Below are 26,832 nucleotides of genomic sequence, written 5' to 3' on the forward strand. Positions count from 1 at the left end.
GTTTAGAGAAATTTGAAAAGCAAAATGAAAAATATTAAAAGTGAGAGTAGGATATCAGACAAAGAACAGAATATTAGAGAACCTCAGTTCAAACATTAATAGATTTTTTTGCCTTTTCGCCATCATATCATTTCTTTAAGTATTTTTTCCTACGGTATACTTTATTAGGTATATATTTATACAGATTCCTTTATTACTTATCTGTCACATAGACTTCTTGAGCCCAGGAATAACAGCATGCTCCTTTTAGAAGTCATATAGGTCATCCTCCATAGATTTTCGGAAAAAGACCCCTCTCTGGTTCCCTTGAGTAAGCAGATCTGTTCTTTAATCTAAAATAGGAAGTTTGGATAGGTGATAAGCTATGTCTTCTGAATTCACTACCTTACTCTGCATCATGTAGCTGTTCTGTAAACGGTGAGTTGACTCACTGGTTGGTTGGTCACTAAAGAAAATTGAAAAATTGTGAGAAATAGATAAATTAGAAAGAAGATGGTATAAAACTCAGAAAAGCAATCATGTAATTTGGCATAAGATAGGAGGACATTATTATATGAGAAGTAAGAAGAAAAGGATCCAGATTAGCTTATAATACAAAGGAGAATAAGTACAACCTGGAAACGAATGAAAATTAAAGGGGAATGAGTGGGAAGTCTTGTATTTCCCTTATCTAGGAGGTAGTGAATCATTGTGTCAGAACAGTTAGCAACATTTTAACTTGTTTGCAATTTTTTCTACACTGGGTTCTTTTTTTTCCCCATTTTTAAGAAACATATCATATGTAATTTGTTTGAAGTTACTCCTTCAGAAACGTAGGCTTTATGTAGGTTTTTCACGTAATCATGAAATAATGTCCTGACAGTAAAAAGGAAAGACAATAATGCTTTTCTTTTGCGGGGGGGTGGTGGTGATTATTCCAGGCATAGCCCTTTTGTACCTGCAGTTGTATCGGGTCACATGTGACCAGACCTATCTGCTCAGATCCCTGGATTACGTAAAGAGAACACTTCGGAATCTGAATGGCCGGAGGGTCACTTTCCTCTGTGGAGATGCTGGGCCCTTGGCCGTTGGAGCTGTGGTATATCATAAACTCAGAAGTGATTACGAGTCCCAGGAATGCATCACAAAGTGAGTTTTTACAACTGGAAGTATTTTCTCCAAATTCTCAGTCTTGATGTAGAAAGAAACTCAAAAAACGAAAAAGAATTTATCTTTTAATTCACCTGCTCTTGCAGACAGTTCTCTCCAATAAGCGAAGAGTTTGTAGTTTAATCTTGAGCGTAATGGTGGGATTGTATGCTACCTTTCTATCCAAGCATGCGTTTGCCTTAATTTGAGGGAAGAATAAACATGTTCTTTCCTAAATAATTTTTGGTTGCCTTCAATGCATGAAAATTACCTTATATGCCTTAGATTCTCTATAATAACTCAGTTATTTTTAGGTTCAATTGTTAGGAAACAATTAGAGAATGTAAGCTTTTATGGTACCTTTTGGTTTATATTCTCTTTTGAAGCAGCAGAAATCAGAGCTCACGGCCATGGTCTGGTGGAGTGTCTGGCAGGTGCTGGTCGGTTAATGTTTGTTAAAGATGGGGTGACTCAAGCTAATTTTCAAGCATTGGCTACATTTTAGTAACATTTTTGTTAAAATTTGAAATCACTTTCTTGTAATTCTGGATTACAAAATTGAGTATCTTCTCGTATATGGTTTAGAGTATCTTCTCTTATATGCATAGATCCTGTACATTTTAGATATAAATGTAGAACTTTTGAACAGCAAGATGTTTTATCATTCGTGTTGATGATATCTGAGAGAGAAGTTTTTGTTTGGTTTTGTAGTGGGGAAGTTTTCGTTGTTTTCCCTCTTTTTTGGTATTTTTAAAAATTAGTTTTAAATTAAAAATAGCAACAGATGGTTCCTAAAGTGACAGGGTTCCTTGCAGTTTCAGGAAGAGGTATGTTAGACATTTTCTCTCTGGGAAAGCAGGATGTTTCTTGTTGGGTAGACTTTTGCAGCTCCAGAGAGCCATCGTCTGCCGAGATTCAGACCTTCCCGACGAGCTGCTTCAGGGCCGGGCAGGCTATCTGTACGCCTTACTCTACGTGAGCACGGAGATGGGGCCGGGCGCCGTGTGTGGGTCAGCTGTCAAAGAGGTACTGTGGGGTCCCGCCCCGGGGCGTCCTCTCCTATCTGCCACGCAGCCTGTCTGCTAGCAGAAACTTGCAGTAGTGGCTGGACTCTGCTTCTAGGTAGGAGTAACTTCCCAAGGCCACTCATAAAATTAATAAATTGCTCCTTTTTTCTCTTCCAGGGATGTTTTTAAAAAAACTTTAGGTCTGTATTAATTTAGCTGTCTTTACTAGAATCAAGCAGCAGCGTCAGGAAGATAGAATGTTTATTTCTCTTTCAAGAGGTATCAGAACTGGTAGGCAAACCAGGCGAATATGGCTAGGCACCAGCTTCTGTCTTGTTCTGCCTTATCCTAGGACCGTGCCCCTATGTGCACGACCACAGCTCGCTGAGCACCCCCAGCCCAGGGGGCGGTGAGGAAGTGGGAGATGAGCAGCTTCCTTTTTAAGCCTGAGAACTAGAAGTTGCCCACCTCACTTCTGCTCCCATCCCACTTCCAGAACTCAGTCAGATGACCGTGTCCAGCTGTTTGTATCTCTGAGGCCAGATGCCTTGCTAAAACTTGGGGCACTGTTACCAAAAGGGTGAGGGGAGAGAGGATATGAGGAAACAATACTGTCTTTGCTGCATAGTCATTCTAAAATCCTGCAACAGACCCCACTTCCTTAGCCTTTCATAAATAAAGCCAGTTCCTCCAGCCTTGGAAGATGTACAGTTATCCTTTAGTACCTGTTAGGGATTGGTTCCAGGACCCCCCTTGGATACTAGAACGCCGGGATGCTGAAGTCCCTTATATAAAGTGGTATGTATTTGCATATAAACTGTGCACATCGTCTCATGTACTTTAAATCATCTCTAGATTACTTATAATACCTAACACCACGTAAATGCTATGTAAAAAGTTGCGCACGTGCAGCAAATTCAAGTTTTGCTTCTTGGAACTTTCTGGAATGTTTTTTTACCAGTATTTTTGATCTGAGGTTGGTGAATCCATGGGTGTGAAACCCGCAGCAAATATGGAGGGCCGACTGTACTTGCCAGTGTTTGGGGGAAAACATTGAAGCTACAAAGCAACTAAGTCTAGGATAGTTTTTATTGGAAGTTTTTCCAGGTTCTAGTAAACTGTTCATGGAAAGACCTTTTGATCTCTTGGTTCTACTTCTTAATATCTTTTTCTACTCTGAGATTGTCTTCTGGTTTCTCTCTGCCTGTATTTATTTATAAAATAAAGATAACAGTGTTGGCTACTAACTGCTTAAAGATTTTTAGAATAAGTAATCTATATAAAGACATGTTGTTATTGTTAATTAGACTGGAACAGATTACATGTAAGTTTTTTAGACTTACGCTATCTCATTATGTCTGTAGGTAGTCGACGCTATTATTGAATCGGGCAAGGCTTTGTCAAGGGAAGAAAAGAAGGCTGAGCGCTGTCCCCTGTTGTATCAGTGGCACAGGAAGCAGTATGTTGGAGCCGCCCATGGCATGGCCGGAATCTACTACATGTTAATGCAGGTGAGTGATACTCTGAAATACTAGTGCAGTGACCGTATTATAAAATATTAGATCAAATCGGAAACGTGTACTGAAATTTTGCTACAAACCAAGCAGGCTGAAATGAAATAAGGATCCTGCTTTGAACCATGGATCCCCAAGCAGTGGCCTCCTAAGAGCACATTCTTTGTGCAGTTACGTGTTGGATTAGTTGTCTGTGGCCCACACTTTCTTTCTGTCCATGTCCTCCTGCTCTTTTAATAGGGGAAGACCTTCGGGGAGCAGAGAGGGCTTCCAGAATGCAGACTAGGGCAGAGACTTCATATTCAGATACCCCCAGCTTCCTATCAGTTGTGTTCAAATTTTAACTAGTTTATTGCTGTGGTTATGATTTTGTCTCTGAATCATCCCTGACATCTACTGAATTAAATACTGACTCTTGCGTCAGGCAGTCAAAGACCTCACCCCAAATATTGCTTCAACCTGCTTCCAGCCTTATGGCCTGTGGGTCCCTCTTCCGCTCTGTATGCAGCCTGCAGGCAGACCTCGGCGACGTTGCGGGTTCAGTTCCAGACTGCTGCAATAAAGCAAAACGTCGCAGTGAAGCAAGACTATGCTGTAGTCTGTTAAGCGTGCAATAGCATTGCCTTAAAAAAAAAAGTGTACTTACCTGAAATTAAAAATATTTTGTTGCTAAAAAATGCTTAACCATCATCTGAGCCTTCAGTGAGTTGCAATCTTTTTGCAGTAGTAAGATCAAAGATCACAGATCACCATAACAAACATAACAGTGAAAAAGTTTGAAATATTGTGAGAATTACCAAAATGTTTCAGAGATACAAAATGAGCGAATGCTATTGGGAAAATGGTGCTGCAAGCCTTCAATTTTTAAAAACCGCAAGTGCAGCACAGTAAAGCAAAGAACAGTAAAACAAGGTCTGGCTGTGCCTCTTGTTTGTTTGTTTTTTCCCCCAATTAAGGCTTTATTTATTCTACTACACCCATAACAGAGTACTTTATAAATTTATTCAAAATTACAACGCTAGTAAGTCAAGGAGCATGGATTAGAATTTAGATCTTTTTAACTAAAAGCCCATGTATTCCTTTTTTAAATTTTCACTTACAAATTCCTGTTTTATTTTTACATTTTGCATCATGCTGCCCCTCAAGGGAAAACAGGAGATTCCTGTCTGCACAGGACTAGAACTTCCTTCTCTGGTGATTAGTAGGTGTCTTTGGTTATCACTGTAGAAAGTAAAACACGTATGTATTCCAATTTGTGAATCTAGGTGCAGACATGTTTCCAAAATAATCAATTCCATGTCTCATTTTAAAATGGCAGTGTTGTTCTAGACAGTTGGTAGATTGTCAGTTTTTCTCTATTTTCCCAGAAAAAGGTTTAACAGTGGCTTTTGAACCCTGTTTTAAAAGTGATCATACCCTTAAGGGAAACATAATCATATGAGAATCACACCAATAAAAAATAATTTAGATTTAGGTGTTTAGTTTAATTTTGCTAGATACTGGGGGGTTCCTTGAGAGAATCACGAATCATAAAATTTACAGCTCATCTGCTTTTAAAGTGAAGAACGTGGAAACACTCTTTCATGAGGATCCTATTTAGAAACTGGTGTCAGCGTTCTCCTGGTGGATAGCAGCGGTGTGCCAGAGCTGGGCTCACGAGGCCAGCCGCACACGCCGCTCCCCAGCGATGCCAGCCTAGCTGTGCGGGGGCTCCATGTGTGGTTTCATCTGGACAGCTGTCAGAACGACATACACAAGAACTTTCAAAATATCACTTAAAGGGAACTCCGCTCTCACGATGAAGAATAAAAGCACAGTTCTCCTCTGGAAAATCAATTCAAAACCTCAAGGAAAACAGAAAACAGACACCCAGCTTCTCTGATGAGACTCGGAGACTTCTGGAGCCCTGTGCGACAAGTGGACTGAGAACAGACGAAGGAACGAAGGAACAGCAGGGGACCTGACGGGACAGGGCTGCCCACACAAGGTGCCTGAGGAGGAGGATGCCAGCAAGAAGCCAGCCAGGTGTCCTGCAGGCCCCTGCACTCGGGAGCTTACGGCGCCCTTGGTGTCGGCGCCACGCGTGTGTTCAGGTGGGAGTGAGGTCCGGGCTGTGGGGGAGCTTCTCTGGAAATCCTTGTGCGGCCCAGCTGGACCTGTGCAGTGAGATCACTGTGCAGGGTGAGGTGACTGCAGGAAACAGTACGTGGTCTGGAGCAGTCAGACCAGTTCTTCTGACTCCAGAAAAGCAGGTGGAGAGGAGAGTGGAAGTGGAGCACAGACCTGAAAGCGGGGCTTGGTGACTGTCCACACGGTCAGCAGGAGACCTCCCTGCTGCCACAGCCAGCCTTGCGCCAGCACCTTTCCCCGCCCCAGCCGGCAACACGGCCACCACCTCACCTGGGGGAGTGAAGTCTCTCTTCTGGAGAAACAGCTCAGATAAAAGATGTGTAGGTATAGGTATATGGAAGTCCCCATTAAAAAAGGTGGCTAGCTGTCTGTGGTGGTTACTTGTATGTGTTCACTTGGCTGGGCTGCCATTGCCCAGCTATTTGGTCAAACATTATTCTGGGTGTGTCTGTGAGGGAGTTTGGGTGATACTTACATTTAAACAGGTGGACTTGTAGTAAAGCAGTTTGCTCTCCGCTTGTGGGTGGGCCTCATCCAGTCAGTTGCATTGTGGGTGGGCCTCATCCAGTCACTTGCCTCCCCCGAGCAAGAGGGAATTCCCCAGCCGATGGCCATCAGTTTCATGCACAGCATTGGAAAGGGTTGATGCAAAGGTCTGCCCAGGCCTTAAGTAACCAGAGAAGTGGATTAATTCTAATTTTGTGTTCCTCAGTATTCTGGGTAATTGATGCTTAACTATATTAGCCACAATGCAGAGGTTTAAAAAAAAAGAAAAAAAAAGCTTATGGAAACATAAATTAAATGTTTTATTTTTGTTTGTTTAAAAGCCAGCAGCAAAAGTGGACCAAGAAACCTTGACAGAAATGGTGAAACCTAGTATTGACTATATGCGCCACAAAAGATTCCGATCTGGGAATTATCCGTCATCCCTAAGCAATGAGACAGACCGACTGGTGCACTGGTGTCACGGGGCCCCCGGTGTCATCCACATGCTCATGCAGGCGTACAAGGTCAGTGCTGCAGGGCGTGTCCTTAGCACCCGATGTGCACAGACACAGTTTTCACCACCAAGTTTTCAGTTTGGTTTTGGTAGGCACATTTGCTTGCAAACTAAAAACACTTTAGAGTTAATATTTTTACTAGTAAACAGAAAGTCTTTTTATTTCACTGTTCATCACCACTATAATCAGAGTTGTAAGTATATGTGTGTGTGTTTTAAAAGGGATTATATTCATGTGTAAAAGAAAACCTAGATGACATAAGTGTGAATATCCAATAAGGCAGGAGGCAGTATGATAACCAAAATGCTTTTTATTTGCCTTCACATCATTTGATTTCCTTGCTTGAATAAGCCTTTATTGCCGGATGATGATGATTCAGGAGCTGTTAAATTTGAGTTTTAAATTATTATAAAATTATTTACAAAAGATCGATGTGGCATTCAAATTTTTACACGTATGAGGTATTATTGGAAATTAGGCAGTACCTTTACTGATGAATTGTAGTAGACTCTGTAGATCTATCTGGGCACAGTATTAAGAATACTGTTGATTTCTCCCCTGGACTTAGAATTATCATGTAAGTTGAAAGCAAACAATTCTTCTTTTGCAATTTTCTTTCTCTTTTAATGCGTCTTTGTTTGTAATAGTTGACGTTGGAGATTGTTGCTTATATACCAGCGTATACAAATGTGACCGCTGTGACTGATTAGTGTTTTGGCAAGGTCTCTTAGTTTTGCAGAAATAGGCTTACTGGAGCAGAATTCGTATGTCTACCTGAAAATTACAGAAGAACTGGTCCCTGAATCAATTTTATTTTCCTTTTGTCATTAACTGTAATTATTTAGAAAAATTGTGGGGAATTAACCTTTCATGATTTAGGCTGATTTCTCAGAATTTTTTAGTCCTACAACAATAACACCAAAAATACTCACATAATATAGAAGTCAGGTACGAGCATTCAAGAAAATAACTCAGAAAGTTATGATGTTTGATGAGAGGAAAGCACAACAAAGTATACTTTTTGGAGATCTGAAGAACTTAATGATTCATCTTCTTAACAATACCTCAGCTTTTAAATTAGAACAGACTTCTGTTCCAGTCATTGCCTCCCCTTTTCTAGAGCTTTAGAGGAAATGTAACTTCAGTGACATAGAGATAAGTCTGTGATATTATAAATATCCAACCATAGTATCTGAGCACAGTTCTGACAGCATAAACAGGAATCCTTTGGTATTCAAAACAGACGTTTGACTGTTAAAAGCTGAAAGCTTCTATTTGTCAAACTCCTTTTCCCTTTTGCTTTAAAGAGGACCAGCTATAGGGTGGGCACTCCTGGTGGCTGGTAGGCTTGGCTTCTGGGGGTCTCCCCACTCCTGCTTTAGGAGCTGAGCTGTGGCCAGTCAGAAGTGGTCAGGAGCCAGGCCTCTCAGTGGGCCCTTGTCCTGGGCAGTTCCATTTCCATTAGCCATGCTGACCGTGGCCACCATCTGCTGCTTCCACCACTGCTGGTACCAAGGGAGCAGGCGCCACAGACCCCTGCCAGCAGCAGGGCCACCGCGTCCCAGCCCGGCTCCTGCCTGCAGGGCTTCCGCTCCAGAGACCACTGGGTGCCTGTCCCCGCCCCCACCCCCCCACACACACTGATTCCAAAACAGAAGTTCCTCTTTTCTAGAAGCATGGACAATGTCAATAAGATCCCATACTTAGTCACTAAAACTTAATTTTGTCCATGTACTTCAGAATTCCCAAACACGAGGAAGGGGAGGAATAGCGGAATCTTCTGGGGCAGAAGGTGTCACTGGTAGTTTGAAGAAGCATAGATCATGTAGTTTTACAGTTGGGGGTGAAAATACGTCTTCAGAGTATAAGTTAGTGGAGTATGAAATTTGTACTTGGCCAGGACAGGGGGTGCCACAAAGCTAGAGAAACACAGCTCTAGACTCTATTTTCTCTCAAGTTATTGTTAACTCAGATTAAGAGGGTCATTGTCCATTGAAGCCATCTCTCAAAATGCGGAAATGTTTAAATTTTGTGTAATAACAAGCTTTCAGCAGTTTCTTACGCTGGCACATAAAGTTGTAAGTCCTCCAGGAGCACTTAGGAAGGCATAAGGTGTTCAAGTATTTTAAAAAAATATTAATATCTTTCACAAATAAAACTATAATTTGAGTCCAGATTCACACTAAATTTGTCTTCCCTTCCTATAGATGCTGATCACATTTCACGTAGGGTATACTCTTCTTGGTATGAACATGTATTTGCAGTTATGTAATATTGTAGATGGTCTTGGAAAAAATGTCAAGATTTTAAACAATATTTCTATGCTGTATTAGGAATTTTGTTACTTGCAAATGATTTCCTAACAATTACATTTGTGGACCTCGTAGCTGGACTCCATTTTGATGAATAGTTACGATCAGTTCTTAATTATCTGACAGTAAATTACAGGTTACGGTAACAAATCCTACCACCTTCTAACCACACATTTAGGCCCTGGGGCATTAGCAGTTTGTGTGGACTCAGCCACTAATAAACAAATGCTAGCATTGGTCAAATATAATTACATTTGGAAAAGTAAATATGTTGCCCAGGAAAACCAGGTAAGTCATACCAAAGTGATATCAAAGTAATCCTTTGATTCTGGGCCAGATGTGTGAAACAACCATACCTTCGCCTCCTGCACCCACAAGCCTGCTCTGAAATTCCCACAGTAGACCTGGGTTAGAATGCGTCCTCATGGTCGACTCTTCACTGTCCATCAGAAAATGTTTTCATATGAATTATTTTCCAAAAGCTCATTTGTAAGTTGATTATTTCTAACGTGGAATGTCTTTCTAGGTGGTGTATATCAGGATCACCTGGAGAGGTTATTTTCAAACTATATTTTCTTTCCTTCTTCCTCAAGATTCTGGTATCTTCCTAATATTAAGCATCATTTATAAACGTACCACAGTTTATGCCTTTGTTTTTCAGTTGTTTCTAGTTTTTTGCTATTGTGAATAAGCTATAGTGAACATTCTTGTACAGACCTTTTCGTAGGCATATGTTTGCATTTCTTTGGGGCTAATAACTAGGAGTAGAACTGCTTGATCAGAAGGTAGCTTTTTTAGTTTCATAAGACACTGCCAGGCCTTTTCTCAAAGGGCTGTACCGGTGTACATTCCATCTGCAGTGTAAACAGAGTTCCAGTCGCTCCGCATCTCCGCTAACACCTGGTGTTGAAAGTCATCTTGATTTTATTCCGGTGGGTGTTTCATTGTGGCTTTAATTTGTGCCTTCCTGATGGTTAATGATGTCGAGCAATTTTGCTTGTGCTCATGGGTTGTTTGTACAGTTGACCCTTGAACAACATGGGTTTGAACTGCGTGGGGCCACTTATACATGGATTTTTTCAGTAAATACAGTACTGTGGTACCACACGGTATGCACTGTGGTGAATACGGGGACGCAGAATGGCATACAGAGAGAGCCCATTGTAAAGTTACGCGAGGGTTTTCAACAAGGTGGGGGCCGGCACTCCAACCCCCATGTTGTTCAAGGGTCAACTGTGTATCTTTGTTGAGTGTCTGTTCATATCTTTTACCCACACTGTTTTATGTATTTATTGTTTTCCTTTTATTATGGAGTCATAAAAATTCTTCCTATGTTCTGGTTGTAAGTCCTTTTGCCAGATACGTTTTGGAAATAATTTCTCCCAGTCTGTAGTTGGCCCGATCATGTTCTTTATGGCGTCTTCTAATGAATAGAGTTTTAAATTCTGGTGAAATCTGCCTTATCAGTGTGTTTTTTGTAATGGTAACTACTTTCTGTGTCTTGTCTGAGAAATTTTACTCACTCCCAGGTTATACAGATAGTATTCTCCTACATGCTTCATGGATTTAGATTTTACGTTGAGAACTGTCTCAAATTAAGTTTTGTATATTATGTGAAGTAAGGAGTGAAGAACTTTTTTTAACCATAGGAGTATCTGGTTGTTCCCACATCATTTGATTTCCCCATTGATTGATTTGGTACCTGTAGAGGCACTAGTTCAAAAGTCAAATGACCTAGTAAGTGTAGGTTTATTTCTGGGCTCTCTGTTCTGTTTCTTTGGCTTCTTTATCTGTCACTGTGATACCATGCTGTTTGGATTACTTTAGCTTTACTCTAAGTTTTGACATCAGGTAATTTAAGACTTCAGCTTTGTTCTTCTTTTTCAAAATTGCTTTAAATATTCTAGATCCTTTGCATTCCTGTATAAGTTTTAGAAATCAGTTTGTCAGCGAAAGAGGCCTAGTGGGATTATGACTGAGATTGCATTCAGTCTGTAGAACAGTTTTGGTAGAATTGATACCAGTATTGAGTGTTCTTACACACAAATATGGTATATCTCTCCACTTTTTACGTTTTCTTTCATTTATGTCAGCAGTGTTTTATAGTTTTTGATGTCTTTATATTTAAAGTGTGTGTCTTCATAGTTGGGCGTTGTCTAGCAATGCAGTCTAACAACCTCAGCCTTTAATTTGGAATGTTAAGTTCATATATAGTTAATGTAATTATTTATGTGGTTGGATTTAGCTCTGCCATTTTTCCATATGGTTTCTATTGGCTACATCTTGGAACTCTTTTTTCCTCCTGTGTTTTTTCTTTCTTGCCTTTTTAGGGAGGTAGGAGAGAGTAACTGAATATTTTCTGGAATTCCATTTTAATTTCTCTGTTGACTCTTTTAACTATATCTATTTGAACATTTTTTCAGTGGTTGCTCAATATACATCTTTAACATTGCAATATACATCCTTAACTTTTCACAGTCTGCTTAGAATTAACATTGTACATGCACTTCATATAAAATGTAAGGAGATAGTAAGTGCCTAGTTCTCTTGACAGCAGTTCTGTACATCTTTATTACATCTGTCAAGATGTATCAACAAATGTTATAAACCCCCAGTATAGTTTTATAATTTTTGCTTTTTAAATAGTCCTATATATTTTAAAGAAATTAAGACAAGCAAAGAAGATGGTCTTTGATATGTATTTTGTATATTTCCTCTTTTCAGTGCTCTTCATTCCTTCTTGAAGGTCCCGATTTCTATCAAGTATCATTTCCTTCAGCCCAGAGAACTTCCTTTAGCATTTCTTATAGTCCAGGTTTGGTGACAGCAGATTTATCACTTATCTTAAATTTGTCTTTATTTCACTTTCATTCATTTTTTTTTTTTTTTTCTTAATGGAAAATAAAGGACAGTATATTTTAGTTGTAGTGTATGCATTTGGATCCCAACTCATTGCTAAACAGTCCCGTGCCTCCAGCCCTGCCTCGGGTGGTGAGCGCCATATGGGCACCATGTTCTGCCTGGAGCCACCCACTTGAATGCGCCAGTAGGAACTCCTTTGTCCTGGCTTTCATTGATTCAGCAGATTACTTAAAGGATGATCCATTGTCAAAGAGATGATTCTTGCAAGGAATGCATGTCTGCAAACAGCCTCTAGTTTGTAGATCGTTGTGGAATCTGTGATAACGAGGATTCTGTATCTTCCTCTAACTGAAGAGAATTTCTTGCAGTTCTGTGTGATGATGATGTGTGGTTCTTGACATCCGAATGAACTGATACAATTCTAACAGTAGAATTCCTACCGTTACATATTCCTGTGGCACTGGTGCAGTTTGTACCGAATTGCTTTGTAGTTTCCAAGGTGAGCTTGACATTTTGGGATTACTAGTACATCTGCTTTACATGTCAGGGAACTTTTCCTAATATAGGTGAAAATTTTGGTTACTTCCTGATTGTTCCTACAATGGTGATTTCCGTGGGCAAAATCTGAAACAGTCCCTCTGGGGTGGTGCTTCAATCTTCCTTCCACATCCTGTGGTGGTTAGTGAAGAATGCTATCCTTACCGTGACCATCTTGATCAATTCTGTGGACATTTCTTTATTATCCCAAAAACTGCAGAGAACAGGGGTTTTGTAATAACTGATCCAGAAATTCCCTTGCACTTTAGGAATGCCTAATAATAAGCAAAAGCGATGAAAGAGGTGAATATTACCCTGTACTTAAGAAAACTCAGTTCTGCTGCCCCATCAGATTGGCTACTAAGTCTAAATGGAAGATGTAAAAAAAAATTGAAGTGGAAAATTGTGAAGGATTCCTTCTCTCCAAGACCTACAGTGGAAATGCCTCTTAGGAATTAGTTTTTTAATTAACTACTAAAATATTGTAAGGTTAATCTCCTAATAAATTGAGTATTGTTACTGGAAGACGTCTTATAAATGAATCAGCTGAAACGTCACTTCTACTTATGAGAATAAAAAAAAAATGTTAAGTAGTGTTATTAACTTCCTGTCATGTTTGTTTCTTGGCAAGTCCAGACCCTCTTACCAATCCAGTTTCACTGAATATGAGCTCATTTTTCCTGTTTTGATATTTTCCTTGAAGGCTTTAATTTTAGTAGTTGAAATCTTTATCTTAAAGAAGATAAAGGAAATATTGGATAAAAAGATGAAAGCATTAAGAAGGAAGGGGAAAAAAACCTTCATTTCCTTGGAGCAGACATTGTTATTCACAGTGTTTATGAAGAAATGGTAAACACCATGGCAGTAAGACATAATGATTTGCATCCCAAAGGCTGTTGCATGTAGTCATGTATTAAGCCATAAAAGAAAAAAATCAACCCAGTTTTCCCTTGGAAAAGCTTAAGAGGCAGAGGGAGTAAGGTCAGAATCTTATAGCTCAATGGAAAATTACACCAGGTATTAAAAAATTCTGAATTCTGCTTCATACCATGCAATCCACAACAGGGTTATACCGAGGAGAGGTCTCGGTGACCAGGTCTGAGGAAGGGACAGGGTGTGTTCTAGTCCACCGTGGTGCAGAAGAGCTAGGTTCACTCTACAAAGGGTTAGGTGTGAAACAGTGTGTGGTCTCAGAGGGCTGTGGTACCACTGGCTCCTACTCTTCACTCTCTTATTTTATGTTTTTTATTGAAGTATAGTTGATTTACAGTGTTGCGTTGGTTTCAGGTGTACAGCAGAGTGATTCAGAGATATTATATATATCCTTTTTCAGATTCTTTTCCCTTATAGATTATTACAAGATATTGACTGTAGTTCCCTGTGCTATACAGTAGGACCTTGTTGTTTATCTATTTTATATATAGTAGTGTGTGTATGTTAATCCTAAACTCCTAATTTATCTCTCCCCACTTTCCCCTTTGGTAACCATAAGTTTGTTTTCTATGTCTGTGAGTCTGTGTCTGTTTCATAGGTAAGTTCATTTGTGTCATATTTTAGGTTCCACATATAAGTGATATCATGTGGCATTTGTCTTTCTCTTTCTAACTTACTTCACTTAGTGTGATAATCTCTAGGTCCATCCATGTTGCTGCAAGTGGCATTATTTTCTTATTTTTTACGGCTGAGTAGTATTCCATTGTATATATGTACCACATCTTCATCCATTCATCTGTCTATGGACATTTAGGTTACTTCTATGTCTTGGCTATTGTAAATTTCACCTTCATTCTTTGAAGATATTTTTGCTGAATATCTAGGCTGACAGTTTTTTTTTTTCCTTTCAGTTCTTTAAAGATACTGCTCCACTGTCTTCTGGCCTTCACTGTTTTTAGGATGTTAGTCATTCTTTATATTGTTCTCTTATAAGTAGTCTGTGTTTTCTCTGGAAGCTTTCGGGATTTTCTCTTTTTGGTTTTCAATATTTTTATCATGTACCCATGTGTATCTGTTTGTGTTTATCCTGCTTGAGAGCCTTTAAGCTTCTTGAACTTGTATGTCTTCCACTACATTTGGTAAACGTTAGGCCTTTACTTTCCAACAGGTCTCTGAGGCTTTTGTTTTTAATTTCTTTTCTGTAATTCAGATTGTATAATTGCTATTTATTTAGCTTCATATTCACTAATGAGTTCTTCTCTAGTAAGCCTTACTCAGTACGTTTTTAATTTCATCTATTGGTGTTTTTTCAGTTCCTGAATATCTATTTCTTTTTATAGTAATGTTTCTCTGAGATTTCCAAACCATTCATTGATGATGTATTTAGTTTCTTTTTCATCCTTAAAGATTTTTAATAACTGCCCCAAATGCTTGTCTCTGTTTTCAACATTTGGTCGTCTCAGCATCAGTTCATTTTCTAATGTGATCAGACAGACTCAGAGAAGTTAAGATGACTCACCCAAAGTTACTTGGTCAGTTGTCATGGAAGAGGGAGTCCAGCCATATCTTCCGACTCCAGATGTCTTACTTCTTCCTCTGCATCGCACTGTCTCTTCAAACTTTCTGTCATGACATTTCCCAGGGAAATTTATGATTTGAGAGAGGTAATGTGGATCAGTAGATAGATTTTCTGGCCAAGTTATAATGGCTACAATGTAGAGAAGATAAATCTGGGAGCGTCAGTGTTCATTAAATTTTTAAATGTCCTACTATTTATTTTTTTTAAAAGGAGTATTTATTTATTTGTTTTTTTGTTTATTTATGGCTGCGTTGGGTCTTCGTTGCTGCACGTGGGCTTTCTCTAGTTGAAGCGAGCGGGGGCTACTCTTCGTTGTGGTGTGTGGGCTTCTCATTGCGGTGGCTTCTCATTGCAGAGCACGGGCTCTAGAGCGCAGGCTCAGTAGTTGTGGCACGTGGGCTCAGTAGTTGCGGCTCGTGGGCTCTAGAGCACAGGCTCAGTAGTTGTGGCTCGTGGGCTCTAGAGCGCAGGCTCAGTAGTTGTGGCTTGTGGGCTCAGTAGTTGCAGCTCGTGGGCTCTAGAGTACAGGCTTAGTAGTTGTGGCACTCGGGCTTAGCTGCTCTGCGGCATGTGGGATCTTCCTGGACCAGGGCTCGAACCCATGTCTCCTGCATTGGCAGGCGGATTGTTAACCACTGCGCCACCAGGGAAGCCCCTCAAGTGTCCCGCTATTCAGAGTAGCTCCTCACGTGGAGTATGAGTGTGTAACGGTAGTGGGCGTGGTGGGCGTGCTGCGGGCATGCGCCAGGGAAGGAAGGCAAAGCTTGCTGCGTGGGGTGCCTCTAGCAGCTTCAGTCTCAGCAGGGGGACAGGGACGACGGGAAAGAAGTCCGATTGATTTCACGTACCCCTGGGTGACCATCAGAAAGGAGCCAGTCAGGTTTTCTTTAGGACTGGCCTTACTCAGTGTGATTTTATGACAGAGCCTCCAAAACAGTCTCCTTTCACCTGTCAGCTTTGACCTAGTCTTTTTCAGGATGGGAGCAAGGTTCCTTTTAGAATTCATTTCAAGAGGCTTAAGATGCAAATGCGAGGATGACATGTTTGTGCCGGCATCATAACACAGAAAGGATGGTGGTCAGTGACAGCTCGGAAGTAGCACTCACCATGCGCCAGGCAGTGTTCTGAGAGCTTCTTGTGTGTTATTTCATTTTAATACAACAAGCCGCTGAGATGAAGAAAGGGTATCTTTATAGTACATTAAGACGTAAGAGGTGCCTTGTCCTCGGTCACAGTTAAAAGGTGACAGAGCTGAGGTTGACACTCAGGGGCCCCAGAGTCCACGTCTCAGCTGCGTTTATGACCGAGAGGCCTGCCCCTGCCCCTGGCGAGGCCCTGTGCCCGGAGCGGTGACTGCGGTGCGGATCTGCCTCCGTCCCCTGCTGGCCACGGCAGGCGCTGGTCGCAGTTCAGGCACTTGGGTTTTCCTGCACCTCAGAGCCTCCTCGGCGGGTGCCCAGGAGTCACCGCTCAGCAGTCACAAGGAGGGTTCCCTTTGCCGCCCCAAGGAGCTCTTCTCCAGTGACCTTTTGCCTCTAATCCGTGGTCCAAAACGCATTTGCACTAGAATGGAATGAGCTAATAAGCAGGGGAGACTGCTAATAACAGATTCAGAGGAGAGGACCAGGGAAAGAAAATAAATGAAATGAGAGGCGACAGAGGAGTGTCCAGGGGAATCTAGGGGAGCGAAAGCTTCCTCATGCTGGCGCACTTGCCTCCACTGAGCACGTTTGTCCCTCCGTCCCCATAAACCATTGCGTGGAGATGGTGCCGCCTGGCGCTGGGGCTGAGGACGCTCTTTGCGGGGTTCCTTGTGACGGTTTATGACAGCTCGTCGGGTGCGTTGGATGTGTGGCTAACCTAGGATGTGGAATGTTCCTGACCTGCATGACGGGACAGTGCGGAATCCTCGACTGCCCTCTGCACGAGTAGGAGTGTCACAGCTGCAGCCTACAGGTCCCAGGAGGCACGGTACCTGGTGCAGTGCTGCTGCCTCTGGGCTTGGTTTACCCGTCATTTCAGGTTTCTGAACACCGTGCAGTTTCCTAAACAGAAAGGGGAACTATTTCGCTAACTCGTTGCATAAGACATCTGTTTAACACCGCTTTGTTTCTCATCGCCCAGGTGTTTAAGGAGGAGAAGTACTTGAAGGAGGCCATGGAGTGCAGCGATGTGATTTGGCAGCGAGGTCTGCTGAGGAAGGGCTATGGGATCTGCCATGGGACCGCTGGCAACGGCTACTCTTTCCTTTCCCTTTACCACCTCACGCGGGACAAGAAGTACCTCTACCGCGCTTGCAAGGTAAGGGCATCTCTATCCAAACCGCTTCTGAACCCTCCAGGGCACACACAGAGCCCAAATACAGCTCTCTCCTCCTTCAGACATGTTTCTCCCAACTCTGCGGTTTCTTCTGCAGAGCCTTGTCCCTGGCGGCCGTGTGCCTTGGCCGTACCATCTGTACAATGGCACTAAGGGGTGGAAATGCCTTCTGGAGTCCCATGACCTGTTAGGATGCCCTCCTGTGCATTTATTTGCTTCATGACTTTGGGGCGCCCCTTCTTCAAGCCTCAGTTTCCTCATCTGTAAAAATACTACCCGCCTCCTAAATTTGTTCCAGGAAGAATCAGTTGAGGTAATGGGCAGGTCGTCGGTAGTTGCCTCTGCTTAAAATCCTCCAGTGGTTTCCCACTGCCTGTGAGCGGCACCCACAGCCCCGAAGTGGAGAGCCCCGTGCGCCTCGGCCCCTGCCTGCCTCTCCCCTGCCTTGCCCCCCGCTCTCCACGGGGCGCAGCGTTCCTGGGGCTTCCCCGAAATCTGCCTGGTGGAGGCGACCTGTGAGGTCTCCCCAGTGACAGAGCCACCAGGGCACTCACCGTGCGCTTCTGCTTGTTCCTGAGTGTGCCGCACCCTAGACCACGAGCTGCGTGATCTTCCTAGTCAACATCCCGACCCTACCCAGTACCTAGGGCAGTGCCGGCACCAAGGACAGGCCTAATAAATACGCATCGGATGTGCGAAAATGGACGCACAAAACAAGACTCAGTAAATGTTTGCTGGCGTTTTTATTGCTGTGCACATTTCACAAAATAAAGTTACAGGAGCACAGAAAAAAGATTGGAAGAAAATGCACCAAAATGTCCAATGACCCTTGACAGATGGAGGCATTCGGGTGGCTTATTCTGTATATTTATTACTGTTCTGAAGCCTTTTCTCACACCAGATGGAACAGAGCCTTCCGACCTGGTGCCCCGAGACACGCACACGGTCGTAGTGCCCACACTCAGCAGAGGCCGCGCGGGGTATTGTGGGGATGCAGAGGCAGGTGCCTGACCCGGGCGTCGGGGGTGCCATGTAGGCTGAGACCCAGAGCAGAGCTGGAGCTTGAGCAGGCGGGTGGGAGCGGTGCCGCCAGCCGAGGAAGCTGGCGGGGTGAGCACCCTGCGGCCCGCAGCGTTCCCTTGGCCAGAGCAGAGCAGGGCAGGAGCTGGGGTCAGCGAGGCGAGGGGCAGTTCGGGTGGACGGCAGTCACAGTAGCAGATGGGTAAGAAAATATGGGGATTGGGGAAGGCTTCATGGGGGCTGAGGCACAGCTAGTTTTCTAAAGATGTGGAGCTTTTCAGGTGGGCCAGGAAGGCAGGGCATGGGGAGGCGAAGTGCACCCCAGTAGGAGAAGAGCCCCTGCAGAGCCACGGAGGCAGGCACGGCACAGTGCAGCCTGACCCCGAGCGCTCAGCACGGGAGGGTGCAAGGGCGAGGGGTGAAGTCAGAGGGGCCGAGGCCAAAGAAAGCTGGTCCTTCCCCTTAGTCAGTAGATCTGAGCCTTGGTTACATCTTAGAATCACTGGAGCTTTAAAAGAGTGCCTGGGGCTTCCCTGGTGGCACAGTGGTTGAGAGTCCGCCTGCTGATGTGGGGGACACGGGTTCGGGCCCCGGTCCGGGAAGATCCCACATGCCGCAGAGCGGCTGGGCCTGTGAGCCATGGCCGCTGAGCCTGCACGTCCGGAGCCTGTGCTCCGCAACGGGAGAGGCCACAACAGTGAGAGGCCCGCGTACCGCAAAAAAAAAAAGAGTGCCTGGACCACACCCTGGGCCCGGTTCTGCGGGAGCCCAGGCCCCCGGGTACCAGCTCCTGGGTGGTTCTCATCTGCAGGCGGGGCTTCCCAAAGGTTTGTGATTCATGTCCAGACTCCTCTCAGAAGGATTGCCGTGGCCACGGTGGAATGGATGAGGTAGAGGTAAACAATTTGGGTTTCTCCAAATTGTTGTTTAATAATTAATGCAAGAAATGTTGAGTTATAAACCCAAGGGCATTGGCTGTGATGCTGAAGAGGAGAGATTCAGAAACACTTAAGCTATGGACACAGCTGACTCACTTTGTTATAAAGTAGAAAGTAACACACCAGCGTAAAGCAAGTATACTCCAGTAAAGACGTTAAAGACTAAATAAGTTCCTCATGATAGACACTAAAAACAGACATGGAGCTGAGCCCAAGAATTCAGTGGGTTTTCTTAATGTGGAGAAGACAGAAATGTGTGAATGTCTCTCTGGTCTCTGACTAGGTGGTGGAGCATCAGACAAGCTAGAAGAGTGAGCAGATCTGGAGGGTAGAAGGTTTATTGTATATGTGCTGAATTTATGATTCTTTATGTACACATGACAAAAATAAGTTACCTTAAGCCAAAAAGGGAAATTTATTATAATGTTATAAAAATCCATTGAAGAGGTTTAAGAAGAAAGGGTCGGGGAGCTCAGAGGAAATTGCTGATAAAGCTAAGGGATGAGTTTTCAAGATGAGCGGGGTGGGCAGTGGGCAGTGGGTGGGCCGCCGGGGAGCAGTGGGGAGAGGAGGGAGGGAGGGAGGGCTGCGTGTTCAGCAGAGGGGCTGGCGGTGAGCCCAGAGAGCGCAGCCAGGCAAGCGGTTTCAGAGCCAGTGTTTTAATCTGGACGGAGCGCCTGCAAGGGCAGGAGGCGGTGCTTAGAAAAGACCGGAGGTTGTTGGGCTGTGAGATTCCTTACTTCAGCCTTCCCAACAACCTTCCTAGGTAAATTCCCCCCCCTACGGAGGAGGAAGCAGGCCTAGGCAGGTGACAGAGCTTGCCAGGTCTCACCTGCTCAGAAGAGGTGGTGCCGAGTCTCTCCGAGCTCACGCTCCTGACCACTCTGTTGCCTGGGAGTCTGCTTACTTTGATTCTGGGTGAATTCACTGCAGTGTCTTAGGCGTTCCATTTTCACCAAGTGAAATCCCCACTCTTAAAAAGAAATGTCTTTCTCCCTAGTTTGCAGAATGGTGCCTAGAATATGGAACACATGGTTGCCGCATTCCTGACAGACCCTATTCTCTCTTTGAAGGTAAGAGTGAGGGAAAGCTCCAGGTTTAAGTATCTGGGTGTGTGCATTTGGTTCTCCTGACTGTGCACACTCACAGTTGATCTTAATTAGTAATCGCTGCACAGCTGGTAAATACCGTGAGCAAAGTCGTTCATTGCTGAAAATTATATTGAGTCTCTTTACCTTGCCTGTTTTGTGTGTGCACCTGTGAACTTCCTCCAAGTATTTTTAGATCTTTTGTGACCTGTATAGGCATAGACTGTCTGCTGCTCAGTAATGGAAGAAAATAACGTTTACTCCTGTGCATTTCATCGGTAATATTGTGCGTGTAGTATTGATCTATTCACAGCAAACTTGGTTAGTTACTTAAATGTATTTAATTAAGTCATGTAAAGAAGTGTAAATAATTAATATTAGTAATTTAAAAGTATTAGTAAATACAAGTATTAGTAGTTGGAAAAAATGAGAATATTGAAGACAGTTCTGAAAAACAAGAGCAATGAAAGAAACCAGCAAACACATTGCGAGTCTGCTCCAGGCACACACAGTACATAGAATATAATTCAGGAAAACAAAATGGAAGTCCTACAGAGACTCAGATATTCTTTGTTTAGTGTGTGTGTGTGTGTGTGTGTGTGTAATGGTAATTTGGAACATAAGCCACAGAAACCAGAGGGCAAACGTTAATGGTGTTACGATAAATGGATGGTGACTTTTTAATTACTTTAGAGCCACCTTTTATAGTAATTCCAAAATAAATTTCAGAAGGAATAAATGAATACTTTTTAAAAACTCAAAAATTAGATGGGTGTTGAATTTTGTCAGGTGCTTTTCTTGCATCAGTTGGTCAGATCATGTGGCTTTTCTTCTTCAGGCCCCTAGCACTGTGGATCACACTGGTTGATTTTCAAATATTAAGCCAACCTTGCATCTCTGGAATAAACCTTACTTGGCCATGGTGTACAGTTCTTTTTATGTATTGCAGAATTATATTTGCTAATATGTTGATGATTTTTGTGTCTATATTCATGAGGAATATTGGCCTGTAGTTTTCCTTTGTTATACTGTGTTTGTCTGGTTTTGCTATCTGGGTAATGCTGGCCTAATAAACTGTACTGAGAAGTACCTTCTCCTCTGTTTTCTGTAATAGATTGTATATTAATTGGTGGAAGAATTCTCATTTAAATGTTTGGTAGCATTCTTCAGCGAAACCTTCCTAGCCGAGAGATTTCTTTTCTGGGAGTTTGAAATTTACAAATTCAGTTTGTTTAATAGGTTACAAGGCTGTTCAAGTTATCTGTTTCATATTCAGTGAGTTTTAGTAGTTTGTATTTTCAAGATATTGCTCCAGTTCACCTGAGGGGTTAAATTTTTGTGCATAAAAAGCTTTGGTGGCAGTCCTTCGTTATCTTCTTGATGTCTGAACTGTCTGTCGTGCTAATGCCGTGTTTTATTTCAGCTACTGAGATTTTAATCATATAATAGATAAACGAGCAAAAATTAGAGCGTCTGTCATTATCTTTTGCAGAATAAGATCTTTTTAATATTCAAAGAAACCGTAATGAAAAAAATGTTTCTCAGAATAAAAATGTCGTCTTTTGGGTCATAAAAATGAGGTGTATTTGTATCAGATATAACACAGTTAATACCTGAACTCTAAATGGAGTTCATTCAGGTTCATAAATTCAAGTTGATAATGGCAAATTCAAAGCCCCAGCGGGTGAAAATCTTCGAATGTACCCTCCCGAGAGGCTGGGAAGCTCTTGCATTCTTCTGGGCCCCTGTGCCTCACAAGTGCCTGGCAGGAGGCGCTGACTAGGTTCTCGTTGGATGGGTGAGTGCCTGTGTGGAGGCCACTAGGCTGGAAGGGCCCACAGCGCCCAGGACCCTTTGTGGAGGAGCTCCCTCCCTCCAAGGGATCCTTCGGGTAGGCTGCTGAGTTACTGCAGTGATTGGCGGTGGGGACTTTGACCAAGCAAGTAAAGTTCGTTTTAAAATAACATTTTTGAAACCCAAAGTGCAACCTTCCGTTTGGAATAAAAATGTAAAGGCTCTGAGAGGACGTTTATATGTTGGAATATCACAGTAGCAGCGCCCTTAACTTCTGTGTTAGCACTTCTGTGAAATCATCTTAAAGTGTCAAGATACAAGATTAAAGCTCAGAAACCAATTTTTAAAATTAAGATAATGAAGAAAACTGGTATTACCTGCTGGGTGCTGATGTGAAGACTTCCTTTTTGTGCGTGTGAAGTTATTTTCAAAGTCCTCCCCACCTTTTCCCACATCCTTACAGCCCCAGTAAAGGCAGCGATCAGAGGTCACTTGGTTCTGGACCCCACCCCGCACCCTTTCTCACGAAGGACCGCGTTTTGCGTTGCAGGTATGGCTGGCACTGTTCACTTCCTCTCCGACATCCTGGCCCCAGAGGCATCACGGTTTCCAGCATTTGAACTCGGCTCTCCACAGAGGGATACAAAGGTGCAAAAGGACGACTGAGAGGTCCAACTGGACCAGAAGCCACCGGGTTGCTTGATGCCTGACACGGAACCAAGTGTGAATCCTGAAAGAGGGAGAAAAAGGAGAAGCAGGCACCCTCCCAGACCCCCTGTGTCAGAGTGTGATGACAGACCATCCCATCAGCGCTCTGTAACAGTGTCCCCTCACTGGTGTAAAATATGAACTCCTCGTGTCCAGTTCTCTGTAGTGTGTGCATGTCTCCTGGTGTTCGCTGTCTGTAGGTGTAGGTTCTAAACGGAAGCCCTTCTCTGTCCATGAGCCCGAGCTGGCTGTGCATGAGGGCACGCGGCAGCCTCTTCTCTGTACATAATATTTAAAGTGGGGTGTTTTCTGTACTGACAAACAGGAAATAGGCAGGTGGTGTCCGTCCCATGTAACAGAATATTCTCCGCAGTGATGTCCCAGTCGTAAGACTTTCCAGCATTTTCTGTGGGTACCTTTCAGATCAGCATGAGAGAAAGACCACTCCAGAAATGAAAAGAAATAGAACAGGTAGAGGGGGTTTGCTGGAGTAGGGGGTGGTGAGCCTTTCCACCAGGTAGTCGAATGCTCCCTCTTTGTGTTTTGTGCTCACCTCAGTGTTTTTAAGAAGCCAAAGGGGGTGCATTGCAGCTCTGCTGGGGCTCCCATTCTCAGGCTCTTCGTGTGAAGTTCCGGACCCTCCTCGCAATCCAAGGCAGCCCGTGCCCTGGGGGGTGGACTCATGACACCAGGGCCACTCGAGGGAACCGTGTTCGTGGCCACATTGTAAATCATGTAGCAGCGACTGAGGGCTGGCAAGTCTAGATTCAGTGTGTATTATTAAAGCAGGCTGCACCTCGGTTCTATCAACATTATAACTTAGTGTTATAAGTGCAGTGGATACAATTCCAGATGCATAATAAGCAGAGAGATACTCATCTCTTCCATGTCCCTCCAATTAAACTTACTCCAAAACTTGGTAAGTTATCCAAGTACAAATTGGAATGAATTTAGTCCTTATTTTTGTCTACTATTTGGTTGATAAAAGTCTCACCTTTGATGAAATGTATTAAGCATAAAGTACTAGTCTGCATTTATGCATATGGAAAGCAGTCTTCTAACCAAGAAAATTACGATTCTGTCTGACAACTTTTATTTTAAAACTGGGCATTACTTTGGGTTAGCATACCCTCAGTAATTATACCCTGTACATCTGTTTTTAGGAGAGTTTTGCTGTCATGGTGTGAGTGGTCTAGGACTGTACAGACTTCTCATGAGCTAAGCCAGTTCATAAAAGACAAGATAGGTCTCTCTGATGGTCTGGTCCTTATCTACAAGGGATTGTCAGATGTTTATCAGCCTCGTTTCCACTCCTTTCATAAAGGTGAAAGAGTGTCCATGTAGAAGACAGATCCTTCACACGTGTGTGATTCTGTGCAGTCCTCAGGGTCCCGCTGAGCCTTGGCGGTGGGGCTGACTCCCGAACACGTGCCCTTCGGTTTCTAAATGATGCCTCATGAGTCTCCGTCACGACTGTTCAGGTTAGGCTGATGACTTCCATGGGTATAAATCCTCACGGTTGTGTTTTAACCGTCTTCCCGGGCCTGCTCATGTGTGTCTCAGGCAGCCCGGTTCCCCGGGACCTGCAGGCGGGGACGTGAGTGAGCTGAGGGGCTGTTTGTCCGAAGAGCTCCCCTGGTGTCACAGCTCAGCCCAGCTGCACTGCTGCCACCTCGGCCAAAGCTCAGGGCAGCCCCCGGGGCTTCGGCACAGAGTGTTACCCAAGCCGTCTCATTTCTCAGGGGAGGCCAGTGGGGCTGCACAGGATTCACCCCCCTCAGCAAGAGGGGGCAGCTCATGGAGGCCCTGGTCCTGGCCACGTGTCTCCTGACCGGAAGCAGTGAGGGTGACCCTTCGTGACACCTGGGCATCACGATGCCTTGTACGTTTGGCTTGTTTCTGCCTCGCACACTGAGGGAAGATGGCGCGCTTGTGAGGTAAACGGAGGAGATTGTATTTGCAGGGTGTTTTTAGAAGCCAGCTGGATTGACCCCTCCCGCTTACCCACCAGATGTCAACAGAGACGCAGTCTGTGACTCCACAGTAACCCGCTTCCTGGGGCGCGACGCGGGCGGCTGCATGGTGCCGGGTCCAGCTCTCAGTCCCCAGAGGCAGCGGGACAGAGGAGTCCCAGAGCTGGTTTAGTGGTTCTGATGAGTGCGATTTCGGATCTCAGAGCAGCTCACGGCGATTTCTTACATTTCTGTATCCAAGATGTGTCTGAGTGTTTAAAATAATGTGTATGCACAATGCCATTTTAAAATATGAAAGAGAAAACGATGTCCACAGAAAGTGTGTGGGGTTCCCTGGTTCGGTACTTAGTAAAAACATGGTTTTGTTGTGACACTTGCGGGGTCTTCGTCTCTTCTCACCACTGCCTTTGAGAGCGACGGTTGGAAGCCCCGGCCACCGTTCTGGAGATGGCCTTCCTCACGGAAAATGCGGCCGTTGCTCACGTTATGGCGTGCTAGGTGCTTCACTAGAATGACGGCTTTCTCTCTCTATCCCAAGGGCCTCCGAGCCCTGGGCAGCACCAAGAGAAGCCTGTCTTGAGCCTGCCCGTGTGACAGGCCTTTCCACTCACAGTCACCGTGAATGGCCCCAGCACGGCTGGGGTCACAGCGTGCATGGTGGTGGGCACTCTTCTCATCACTGTCTTACACATGAGAAAGCTGATGGCCTTGCCCAGGGTCACAGCTGGAATGAGGGACAGTCAGGCTTCCGACCCGACGGTTCTTGCCAGTGGCCATACTTCTGACTTGTACTCAGTACCTCTTCCCCTACGTGCCCAACGTGGAAGGTGAGAAATTGAAACCCCGGAGAGGCCCTGTCATCTGTGCCCCTGTCCTCCTGGGTCCCTTGAACCATTCAGTGCAATTCCATACTCTTAACTTCGTGAGGCAGTTCTCAACCGCTATCACTTCATTTGCTAAATTCACAAAAGCAGGACCCAGGCGTGAGGCCCAGGTCCCCCAAACGTGTTTACAGACTGTCTTCACTCCTTCCCAGTCTCTTTGCTAAGCTTCAAGGGCCCCTTCCTCTCAGGTCTCTGTTTTTCCACATCCTGTGTTCTGGAGGAGAGCCAGGTGTCCATTCCAACCAGACGGTCACCCCCAGCGCCTGTCAGCCTTCTGTCAAACTGGCCGGTGGCCCGGAAGGCCGTGCTGCGTCATCGCTTCTCCTGATCAGAGGAAGGCCGCAGGCTCCTCCACGGCCCCTGCTCCCTGGGGTTGGGTCGCTGGGTGACGGAGGCTACAGTCGGCCTCACAACGCGCCCCTGCCCCCATTTCCGTCTCCAGTTTGCTCAAGTGCTCCACCCAGCATGCCAGGCCTTGTGCTCGGTGCTGAGAGGGACGGCGACAGCCACCTTCCTGCAGCTCGCCCGGCCCCGCGACGGACGCCTGCGGAAGGGCGCAGCCCCGCTCAGGCTCAGGGCCGGCCCGCCTGTGTCAGGACCTCGGACAGCTCCTCCGCAGCGCGGGCGGGGCGGCGGGCCTCCGGGCGTGCACTTCTGCTAATGGCAGGAGGGCACCGCGGCGAAGTGTGACCGGTTCAGCCTTGCGGCGCCGTGACCTCTGGCGTGAGGCTGCGGCTGGCCCCAGTCGTCAGGGAGCCTGTGGAGTGGGCATCCAGCGCAGAGGCTGGAGCAGCCTGTGTGAATTTGGATCAGCTGTTTCCTACAGAGTCTCTCTCTGTAATCAGGGCCTTATTTGGACTAACCAACCTTATTTGGTTAGTGGGAGAATTAAAACGGAATAACAAACGGAGAAAGCATCTAGCATGCGGAAGTGCTCTGTGATGGGGGACTTGAAGGTGTGCATGTAGTGCTTGTGTGTGAAGAAACGGGCTCACTCTCCTGAGTAATGAAATGAAAACCCAGGTCTGTCCAGCTCCAAGATCCCAAGCCACGCCACCATCGCGCACCACTGCTCTGCCTAGCATCCCCGAGCTTTCGGCCATCG

At 44.5% G+C, this 26,832-nt stretch overlaps 1 protein-coding gene across 3 annotated transcripts in view; it reads left to right on the forward strand.

The window, feature by feature from the left end:
• Window positions 1–23,028, forward strand: part of LANCL2 (LanC like glutathione S-transferase 2) — a 58,079-nt gene extending 35,051 nt beyond the window's left edge. For 2 of the 3 annotated variants that reach the window (XM_067745691.1, XM_067745694.1), the window contains 7 exons: window positions 921–1,128; window positions 2,007–2,154; window positions 3,500–3,646; window positions 6,607–6,789; window positions 17,128–17,304; window positions 20,281–20,353; window positions 22,713–23,028. In XM_067745691.1, coding sequence (XP_067601792.1) covers window positions 921–1,128; window positions 2,007–2,154; window positions 3,500–3,646; window positions 6,607–6,789; window positions 17,128–17,304; window positions 20,281–20,353; window positions 22,713–22,828 — 1,052 coding nt within the window. In that variant the 3' untranslated portion in view covers window positions 22,829–23,028. Of the gene's footprint in view, window positions 1–920; window positions 1,129–2,006; window positions 2,155–3,499; window positions 3,647–6,606; window positions 6,790–17,127; window positions 17,305–20,280; window positions 20,354–21,206; window positions 21,458–22,712 lie in introns of those variants that run through there. The other variant, XM_067745693.1, reaches the window with a different exon arrangement.
• Window positions 23,029–26,832: the final 3,804 nt, after the last annotated feature.

Source organism: Pseudorca crassidens, chromosome 8, assembly GCF_039906515.1.
Source record: "Pseudorca crassidens isolate mPseCra1 chromosome 8, mPseCra1.hap1, whole genome shotgun sequence".
Classification (NCBI taxonomy): Eukaryota; Metazoa; Chordata; class Mammalia; order Artiodactyla; family Delphinidae; genus Pseudorca; species Pseudorca crassidens.